Raw genomic sequence first — 10,745 nt, 5'->3', positions numbered from 1 at the left:
GGCGGGGCCATCGCCAGCGCAGCCGGCCATGCAGCGCCGGGATCCCGCCGCCCGCCGCTGAGCAGCCTGGCCTCCTCCTCTGCCTCCTCCTCCTCCGTTTTTCCCTTCTGCCAGCCATGAACTTCCCGGGCGGGCCCGGCCAGAGCCCCGGGCAACCTCCGCCGCCTCCGCGGGATGCTCAGAGCCTGGCTGCCCCGGGGGGCCCGGGCGGGCCGGGCTCGGCCGGGGCGCCCCCTCCTCAATTCGGCCTCTCCAACTCGGCGGCCATCCGGGCCGAGATCGGCCGCTTCGAGTCGGTCCACCCCAACATCTACGCCATCTACGACCTGATCGAGCGGGTGGACGACCTGGCGCTGCAGAACCAGATCCGCGAGCACGTCATCTCCATCGAAGGTAGGGGGCTCCCGGGGGCGGGGCGGGGGGGTGGAAGAGGGAGGGGGCGGCGAGGAAGGACCCCCCCAAGGACAAAGCCCGGCCTCGCCCGCCTTCCCCCTCCTCCCCATCCCACCCACCAACCGCAGAAAATGGAGCTCGTCCAGGGAGAGCGGGGGCGGCTCTGCGGGTCCGCAGCCCCCTTTGCCCGGGCCGCGCAGAAGCCCCTCTGCCCACGGGCCGCGTGGCACGGCCGAGGGAAGGGGGCCTTGCGGCTCGGGGGGGGGCTTCCCTCCTCCGGGGGGTCTGCAGGGAAGGCCGGTTGGCCGGCCCGTGGGGAAGGGCGCTGGGAGGTCGCCTTTGTCTGGGCGGATGGAGAGCCGGGGCCCGAATCCCCGCCCGAGGGAGCTGGCCAGCGACTGACTCCGGCCTCTGCCCCTTCCCTTCCTCGGGGCGGGGATCGCGGAGGGTCGGTGGGGAGGGGAGATTGGCGTGGGGGGCGGCTCAGCTGGCACCGCGCAAGTTCTCTCCGTGGTCGGCCCGAAGGGAGGAAGGCGGGCGGCCGTGCGCCAGCCTCCTCCTCTTCCTCCTTCTGGGAAAAGCTGCCCTGCAGCTCAGCGCTGCGGGGGGGGGGTGTATCCTGCGGAGGGATCGCACTCTGGGGGCGGGAGGGGGGAATTCTGCAGCGGCCCCTCCGCCGCCTCCTGCTCGGCCTCGGTGCTCCTGGGGAAGGAAAGGCTCTGCCCTGGGGAAGGAGGGGGGGAGGGATGGCCAAAGGGAACCAAGGATCGGGATCCCCCCCCCCCGTCCCCTCCCCTCGGCGAAAGGAGCGGGGTCGGGTGGGCTCTGCAGGCGCCTGGGCCTAGAGGTGGGTGAGGAGAAGGAAGGAGGGGGGGCAGGAGAAGCTGGGGTCCCCAGTGCTGGGAAGTGGGGAGAAGACGCCCCCCCCCAGTGCTCTCCAAAAGAAGAGGGTTTTGACAGAGCCCGGCTAAGGAGGGCCAGACCCACCCCTCCGTTCCTATTCTTGGGAATCAGCTCCATAGGAAGAAGGGCCGGAAGCCATTGGCAGGATCCTCAGGCCAGAGTTGGGGGAAGCCAAAATACCCAGGGAGGGGAGGGGGCTCGCTCCTCCCTCCCTCTCTCTCTCCTTCCTCCCTCCAGGCAGGCTTGGGGGCAGCAGAGGGAGGGTGTCTAAGGCTGGTGGGGAGGAAAGGCCTCTGAATGGCTCTGCCTGGCATGGCTGCGGGCATCTTTCTGGCCTCCGGGCTCATTAATGCCCACCCCCAAAGCAAATCAGGCTCTCCTCCCTGCAGGGTCCTACCCCCCCTCCCCAGAGCTTCTTCGGAAATGGCTAAGGAAGGCAGTGCCAGCCTCAGACCGGTGCCAGGCGCTGATCTGCCTGGCCTGGCGAAGGGAAGCCTTGGGTGGCATCCGTGGGGAGGCCGCATTGCTTTGTCCTCTGGGCCTGTGGGGCACCCTGGCAGGATTGGGGTCAGATGGGTTGCTGGATCGGCAAGATGGAGAGAACCCATGGTGCTGTGTCATCAGGAGTTGGGGCTCTTCCTTGGTGGGGGGGTTGTTTTAGGGGGCTTTTTCTCCCGTAAAAGGACGGCACACTTTGTTTAAGCTCTCTGCCATTCACGTAACTGGGGAGGAAGCGCGCAGTGGCCATCTGGGGCAGGTTCTCTGCGTGGCCGACCCCCATCGCACAGTTCTCCTCCCCCCCCCCAGCCCTTCGCTCCCTTCCTCCGGCTTCAGGCCCCTGCATCTGGCTCTTGACTGCCTGAAGGGTGCTTGGTGGGATTTGGGGACCCCTGCCTCCCTCCCAGGCCTCCCGTCCATGTCCCACGCAGAAGGGGCCCAGGAAGACCCTCGTTCTGCTGCTCCCAACCCAAAGGGCTCCTTGCCCAAACCTCCCTTCTCCCAGCTGCCTCTTTAGATTGGCAGCGTTCGGCCTAGTTTATTCCTGATGTTCGGTTCGGGGTGGTCTTTGCGGACCCCCCCCCATTTTCACCCAGCGGCCCCTTCCCAGTCCCAGGTGTGTGTGTGTGTGTGTGTGTGAAGCTGTGATGATCAGGTGCACCTCAGCATGCCGGGCTTGATCGGCCTTTCGTTTGGCTCTCTAGTTAGCTACCAACCAAGTTCATGCTGGTTTATTTACATAGAAGGCTCATAAGCGTCCTTCCTCAGGGAGACTGGGGTGTGTGTGTGTGTGTCACGCAATCCCCTGACACAATGGTGTGCGCCATTAAAATAACCCACAGGAGCAAGGAAGACCGGCCTCCCCTTGTTTGTAGGAGCGTCCACCACACCTGGTCGGAGGTCAGTGGGGGGGGGGGGTCTCTGCCCTTCTCCAGTTGGACCCCTTCGCCCCAAAATCCTCCTCTTTCCACCAGGCTGGCTGGCACCCTTTGAAAGGCCGAGGCTTGTGAGGTGGGTGCTGGTCTCTGCCAAAGACCCTCCAGCCTTGGGGGACTTCGGTCCCCTCCAGGATTTTCCCACTAACGGATCCCCCTTCGATCTATCAGGATAGGCAATCGACCTGGTGGATCCCAGGTTCCCACACTGGGTCCTTCGGGGTTCCCGGGCTCCGGAAGGCCGTCGTTCCCCGTTTGCTCTCTTCCGGCACTTTGGCTGCAGGCACCCTGCACTGGGCCGGCCTCGGCGTTTGGTTTGAGGCCGGGGTTTCCAAAAGGAGTCCTTTGGGGGGGCGTCTCCTGGGGCACCAGCGCCCTCTTTCCCATTGGGAGCCACGTAACGACCCTGAGCAGCGTCAGAGGAAGCCCAGGTTTTCTCCACTGGAGCAGACTTCAACTCCCAGGATTCCTCAGTTTCCCTCCGTTTCAATGGAGGCCCAGGCCTGATCCGGATGCCAGGCGGATGAAGCACCACCGATGGGGCTTCTCGGAGGCCTCTTCCGCCTCCTTCCTCGGGGTAAGGGTGGGGGGGGTGTCTCTTCCTTCGGGGAAAAGGGTTTTCTCGGAGCCAACAAACTGGGCTCCTTCTGCGGTCGTCCCCTCTGAGCACCCTGGTCTCTCTTTTCTCTCTGGACCATCGGGGGCTCCCCCCCCCTACACGTGCCCTCCGAAGCCAGTAACTAGCAAATGGCAAATAGGAATTTGGGGTGGGGGGTTTCTTTCAGACGCTCTCCAAACAACTGGGGTGCTTCCTGCTGCTTCCTCCCTGGGGTTGGGGGGCAAAGGGAGGCCATGCTCCCCAGTCTGTTACCGGTGGTGGATGCCTCTGCTGGGGCAGGGGCTGGCCAGGAGGCTGGGGCTTTCGGAAGCCCTCTGGAGGAAACCCTGCTCTCCCCTTGAGAAGCAGGCCAGTGCAGAGGAGGCCCCATGGATGGAGTGGGTCAAAAATGAGGTAGGATCCTCTGCTTGAGCTTGGGGGGTTGGACTAGATGACCGCCAAGGTCCCTTCCAGCTCTGTGATTCTGTTATTCGGACCCCTAGCACCCACGGTTTGGCCCTCTGCTCGGCCAGGGTCTGTGTCCCCCTCCTCAACCCCCCTCCCTTCCCACCAGTGGTGGGTTCCTACCGGTTCGGACCGGTTAAGCAGAGCCGGTAGTGGTTTGGTGGCCTGGGCCGCTGGAACCGGCAGACACCCAGGCCTGCCATGCCCCCGAACCGGTTTTCCCAGCGGTGCCATAGGCGCCGCCATCTTGTTTTTTGCTCCTGTGCATGCGCAGAGCAATTTTTATTGCAGAGCACACGCCTGCCGGAACCCACCCCTGGCTCCCACCTTGCGGGGGTGGGGGTGGGCAGGAGCAGCTGAGCAGCAGGAGAGGGGGGGCATCAGAAGCTGTTATTGGGGGGGCACTAGTGACCCAGCCCTGCCTGGGGGGGGGAGAGGTTGCAGCGGGCACAAAGAGCCAGTTTGGCCCAGCTATGCTGCCCCCCCTCCCCCCCCGGCTGACATTTCCCCATTCCTGGTTGAGCGAGCGTCCTTCTTGCATGCCCTGGGACCCTGCTGTGGGGGACCTGAGTCCAGAGAGGGAAGGGCAGCCCCGAGGGCCAAGATCTGCTCCCCGGAGGGAAGGAGATGGCGGGTGGCAGTGCAGTTCGCGCTGGGCCTGCCTCGGCCATGGAGCCTTTCCGACCCTGACGGGCTGGGGGGGGGCTCAGTGTGAGCCGGGGGTGGCGTGGTGGGAATCCCCCTCCCCGTGAGTGGCAGGATAGAGAGTGATGGGATGTGGGATGGCCCAGAAGGCATGGAGGCAGGCAGGGAGCAGCCCCTTCCCCTGAGGAGGATGGGTGAGGGTACCACACTGTGCGGGTAGCAGACTTTGCCTTCACCTCCCTGTGGGGAGTCTGTGGCCGGCAGGACTCCAGAGGGCAGCCCCCCCCCTCCCTGCTTTAAGCCCCCCCCTCTTGAGAGGGAACCGGCCTTGCAAACAACCCCCCCCCAACTCGGATGCTTGCTCAAGCCATTGCTCCCCCCTGCCAAGACCCTCTCTGGGTGGGCGAAGGGCATCCCGTCTGTCCCCTTCCCTGGTCAGACCCATTTTGTGTGTGGGGGGGTGTCACCCCTTGAGCAATTCAGAGGAGAAGGAGGGTGTGGGCCGTTTCCTGGGGCAGAGGAGGGGGCTGGAAAGGGGGGGATGGCCCTAGGTCAGCCCCAATGGGCCAGAAGGTCATTTAAGGCCAGGGGGAGGGGAGGCTCAGGCGTGGCCTGGCCAGAGACCCCTGTTTCCCCCCCCCCTCTGCCTTTGCCCTTGGCTGGCTCTGCTCTCCCATCTCCCATCCTTTGGGGAGGGGGACGCAGAATGAGCGACCCTCCCTCCACCAGAAGCAGCCACCGCAGGGATTCCGCCTCTGCTTCCTCCCCCTCCTCGGCACCCCCCTGCCCCGGGTGGGCTGCTAACCAGACAAGAGGGGGCTTTCTCCGCACCCCCCCCTTTTCCCGGGCTGCCAGGCCTCCAGAGGCTCCGCTGGTGTTTTGCCGCCATTGCTATAGAAACCGTCTCCCGGCAGGAAGGCTGGAAGGGGGGCGGGGGCGGCAGGGAGAATGCGGAGAAGATGCCCCTCCCGGGAAGACAGAGCTGTCCCGGGCGCCCCATCCTCAGCAGTCGCAAAGGGGTTGGGGGGGGGTGTCAGGCCCTTTCCCTTTGATTTCCAAGGGAAGAAAACCTCCCCAAGTGGGGAGGGGGCAGCCCTTTGGAGCCTGACGGGGCTCAGGGCCCGTGTTTAGGGGCAAGGGGCTTTGGCCGAGGGAGGGGTGGGGGCAGGAGAAGATGCCGCAGCAGGGCCAGTTCTACTTGGGAGGGGCAAGAGAGGCCTAGGAGCCTTTGGGGGGGGGGTCCAGGCAGGACCAGGTGGGTAATGAGCCGACCTTCCCAGGTGGTGCAGACAGGAAACCCTTTGCGGCTTCGGCAGGAAGCTCTTCGGCTTTGTGGTGAGGTGGTTCCTCTCTGCGCGGCGCCTCTGGGGCTGCCCCGGCTTTGCCCGGAGCCAAGCGGGCTCCTTCGTTCTCTCTGCCCCCCGCCCCCCCCTTGCTGACATAGCCCTTGTGGGGACGATGGGACACGTTCCCCTGTCTGCGTGGGATGAGTTTTGTGCACCACTGGCTTTGCAAGGCACAATTCTCCTCTTAGCTGGGAGGGCAATGAAGCAGGGGAACAGCTTGCCACCAGACGCTGTGGGAGCTTCATCGCTGGAGGCTTTGAAGAAGAGACTGGATGGCCATTTGTCTGAAACGGTTTACGGTCTCCTGCTTGAGCAGGGGGTTGGACTAGAAGACCTCCAAGGTCCCTTCCAACTCTGAGGCTAAAGGGCCACATGTTGGGCAGCGATTGACCAACGGCGGGGACCTACCCTACTTGCCAAAAGCAGCTTTTGCCAACTAGGACTCCCCCCTCCTTTCCGGGGGACCCTCTTTGCTCCACTTGCCGGTCCTCCCAAATGGCAGCCGGTGTTCCTGGGCTCCTCCGGTTCTCCGGGCTGTAATTATTTTGGGGACTTGAACCGGGTGAAGGGATGGAGGTGAGTCCTTCTACCAGCCCTCCGAGATGACAGAAGCCACATTGGTGTACGAGGCCCCCTCCTCACCACGACTGCTGGTTTTCCGTGCAAGAAGAAATAGCCCCCCCCCTCCCAGCCGTCACCTGGGGGTCTCCTTTCCCTTCCACTCCCCTGTTTGTTTCTCCTCTCCTGCTGAGCTCCGGCCCGGCTGGCTCAGCTTCCCCGTCAGTGATCGGCCTCCCTTTCCTGGACCCTCCCCTCTGCTTCTCAGGCAGCGGGTGGGTAGGTGGGCTGTATTTTGGGTCCCAGGACAGCTTCCCGGAGTGCCCATTTCTCTCCCCCTGCGGCCTCTTTAGCCTTGGGTGTTTGAGGCCTGGAGGTCGCCCACTGTGACCTGGGGGCATGGCATGGCGGGCGGTTTAAACCGCCCCTTTATTGCTCCAAATGCCCCCATGTTTCCAGAGGAAACTGATCTCACACACACACACACAAACACACACACACACACCCTTCTCCAGCAGCCTCTGGCTGCAAATAGTCCAGCCCAATGCTGTGAGCACCACGGCTGCAAAGGAAGAAGCCCAGCGGGGCCAGTTGGGGAGTCCAGGAAGCCAGCAAGAAAGCAGGAAACTTCAACCGTTGGCCACCGCACTCAAACTCCATGAATTCAGTATTTGTTCCTGACAGACACCCCTTGCCACAGTTTCTCCTGAAGTCTGAGCCCCCAGGGGTGCCTTGTGAAGAGGGGCAGGGCGCTCTCCTCCCAAGTGGTCGGGTCTGTGCTGTTCCTGCCTTCTCTCCACTCTCTGTGCTCTTGGATCAGGAGCAGGTGATCCTTGCTCCTCGCTTGAGCTCTGTCTCTCGTGTTCCCTTCTTACCCTCTCTTGGTCATCATTCCCTGCCTACAAGCCGTCCCAATCCTGAAACGCCCCCCCCTCTCTCCCCCCCTCTCTCTCTGCCAAAATCAATAGGAATGGGATCCAGGCAGCTGCAAGGAGAGCAGAAAGGCTTCTTCCTCAAAAAGAAAAGAGATTTCCTTTAGGGTCAGCTGCAGAGAAATGGGATATGCCAACTTCCATAGGGGAGCTTGTCCTGGGGGTGGGGGATGTCTGCGTGCTGGGATGTGTGTGTGTGTAGCCCCCTGTGGTGTTTATTCTTGTGAACAAGCAGTTCTGTTGGGAGACCGTTTAATTAACCCTATTGGTGTTGACAGACCTCATCCTTTGATGTGCGGATTAGGTGCCGGTAATTTATTTGGAGAGTTTAAGTGAAGTTTGAGTAAAAGATATTTCCCCGATTGCTCCTTTTACTTGATTAACTTAGTTTCTGGAAACTCTGGTTCTCAGTCCTTTGGGGCTTCTGTCGACGTTTTAAGGGACGATGGAGACGGTATAAAGGACACCGTATATTTTAGCATAAAACTTCTCCCGCTGGTGATTGCAGAAGGGACCCCCGGCAGTGTCCGATGGGACCCTCATCCTTAGAGATCCCCAGGACACCCTGACGGTCTTTCGGCAGAGAACTGGAGGCGAAGGCCTCGCTTGTGGCCTGCGGGGATATTGGGAACGCGGCATCAGTGGCCCCATGGTTCCCTGCCAGCCACGGTCATCCCAGTGGAAATATGGACCTTGTGGTTCCAGTTCTCTGGCCTGTAAGGCTGAAATCCGGACCGCAGCCGTGCTTTCTTCCGAAGGTTGTGGTGCTTCCCGGGACCCGTGGGGTGGCCTTAGCCCTCCTGGCCTCCTTCCCTTCAGGCCCTGGAGGATCCTCAGCCCCCCCCCCCCCCCCGGTCTTTCTTCCTTATAGGAGAGGCCAGGGATCTCTGGATCTGATGCAATCCTGGCTTCCAGAAACGCAGGCATAGAATCAAAATCCCGGGAAGCCTTAGTACCACTTTGTAAAGCCTTAGTAAGGCCACACCCGGAATGCCACATCCAGTTTTGGTCACCATGTTACAAAAAAGATGTCGAGATTCTGGAAAAAGTGCAGAGAAGAGCAACTGAGAGGATTAAAGGCCCAGAGGCCAAAACATCTGAAGAACGGCTGCAGGAATTGGGTTTAGCCGGTCTGGAGAAAAGAAGGATGGGGGGGGGGACAGGATAGCAGCCTTCCAGTGTTTGAAGGGCTGCCCCAAAGAATAGGGGGGCCCCACTTATTCTCCAAGCCACCTGAAGGCAGGACGAGAAGCAACGGATGGAAACTAATCAAGGAGAGAAGCAACCTGGAACTAAGGAGAAACTTCCTAACGGTGAGGACAATTAACCAGCGGAACAACTTACCTCCAGAAGTTGTGGATGCTCCCATCACTGGAGGTCCTTAAGGAGAGACTGGACAGCCATTTGTCTGGAATAATAAGAATCTCCTGCTTGAGCAGGGGGTTGGACTAGAAGACCTTTAAGGTCCCTCCCAAGCCTGTTTTCTTTCTATTGTATTCTGTTCTGTTCTTTGTTCTATGCTGTTCTGCATTGTATTCTATTTCTAATCCTATTATGTATTCTCTTTTATTTCTAGTCTCTTCTATTGCTAATTAATTTCTACCGGTATTCTATTCTCTATTATTCTATTCCTATTCTCTTCTATATTCTCTTCTCTTCTCCTCTTCCCTTCTCCTCTCCTCTCTTTTCTCTTCCCTTCTCCTCTCTTCTCTTCTATTTCTAATTCTGTTCTATTCTGTATTCTATTCTATTCTATTTCTATTCTATTTCTATTCTATTCTATTTCTAATTAATTTCTACTGGTATTCTATTCTATATTATTATATTCCTCTTCTCTTCCCTTTTCTCTTCCTAATTAGTTTCTTTTCTCTTCTATTTTTAATTCTGTTCTATTCTGTATTCTATTTATTTCTATTTTATTCTAATTCTTATTCTCTTCTTTTCTATTTCTAATTAATTTTTACTGGTATTCTATTCTCTATTATTCCATTCTATTCTATTCTCTCTTCCTCTTCTCTTCCTAATTCATTTCTCTTCTATTTCTATTCTATTGTATTTTATTCTATTCTATTTTTAATTCCTATTCTCTTCTATTCGTAATTCATTTCTATTCTATTCTCTATTTTTCTATTCTATTTGTAATTCTGTTCTATTTCTATTCTTTTTCTAATTCCTATTCTATTCTATTTCTAATTCATTTCTATTCTCTATTATTCTCTTCTCTTCTACTATTTCTAATTCTGTTCTATTCTGTAATCTCTTCTAATTCATTTCGATTCTATTTGAAATTCCGTCCCAGTTGCCCCCTGGCAGAGGGGCGAAGCTGCCTTCAGCAAAAGGGCAGAGCTCTGCTGGAGCTGACCGGTTCTCAGAGATGCTCAGAGAGCCCCCCTCCCCCCCCCCCCCCAAAGCGCAGAAGGCAAAGAGAGTAGGATTTGCACCCAGGCCTATTTTGTGACAAAGAGAGACCTTTGCGCTTCCTGCTTGCTTCCGCAGAGACCCTCCGGCAGCCCTTTGGAAAGGGAGGGAGGGGGGGCTCGGGGGGGGGGGGGTTCTAGGTATCTGGAGGACAAAGTGGTTGAGTTCTACCTGGAGTTGAGTGAGCAGTTGGGCAAATCTCTAGGGACCACTTATAAGTATAAGTATAATCTTTATTGTCATTGTACTTAAATACAACGAACGTGGGGTGAATTTGAATATTTATGAGTCCTGGGAGTATGAATATGGCCCACAGCAGCCTTGGCCATGCCAGGGATGGTCTGGATCCTCCTGGCTATATATCAGTCAGAATAGAGTGGGAAGGGACCTTAGAGGACATCTAGTCCAGCCCCCTGCTCAAGCAGGAGACCCTATACCATTTCAACTAGGTGGCTGTCCAGTCTCTTCTTCGAAACCTCTACTGATGGAGCAGCCACCAACCTCTGGTGGCCAGCTGTCCCACTGGTGAATTGTCCTCATCATTAGGCAGTTTCTCCTTAATTCCAGGTTGCTTCTTTCCTTCATTAGTTTCCATCCGTTGCTTCTCGACTCTGGTGCTTTGGAAAATAAGTGCCCCCCCCCCCCAATGTTCTCTGGGGCAGCCTCTCAAACGCTGGAAGGCTGCTATCCTGCCCTCCTTTTTCTCTAGAGTGGCCAAACCAAAATCCTGCACAACCGTTCTTCATATGCTTCATTCCTCCAGGCCTTTAATCCCCTCAGTTGCCCTTCTCTGCACTTTTTCCAGCGTCTCAGCCTCTTTTTTGCAACGTGGTGACCAAAACTGGATGCAGGATTCCGGGGTGGCCTTACTAAGGCTTTACAAAGCGGCACGCATCCGTCCCGTGATTTTTATTTTAAATAAAGGCCACTGTTTATGCAACTCAGTATAAAGAGTGAAGGCAGCGAGGCCACATCTAATATTGGAGATATCCATAGATATCGCCAAAGTCTCCAAAGGAGGGGAGTTGTAAAACCAGCCCGGTTCGGCGAGCCG

General features: G+C 58.0%; 1 protein-coding gene across 1 annotated transcript in view; it reads left to right on the top strand.

The window, feature by feature from the left end:
* LOC309400647 (arf-GAP with GTPase, ANK repeat and PH domain-containing protein 3-like) overlaps nucleotides 1–10,745 on the top strand; it is a 46,786-nt gene continuing 36,041 nt past the window's right edge. The window contains exon 1 of the mRNA XM_081969212.1: nucleotides 1–393. Coding sequence (XP_081825338.1) covers nucleotides 117–393 — 277 coding nt within the window. The 5' untranslated portion in view covers nucleotides 1–116. The remainder of the gene's footprint in view (nucleotides 394–10,745) is intronic.

Source organism: Natrix helvetica, assembly GCF_964273705.1.
Source record: "Natrix helvetica genome assembly, chromosome: W".
NCBI lineage: Eukaryota > Metazoa > Chordata > Lepidosauria > Squamata > Natricidae > Natrix > Natrix helvetica.
This window is presented reverse-complemented; position numbering and strand designations above follow the sequence as displayed.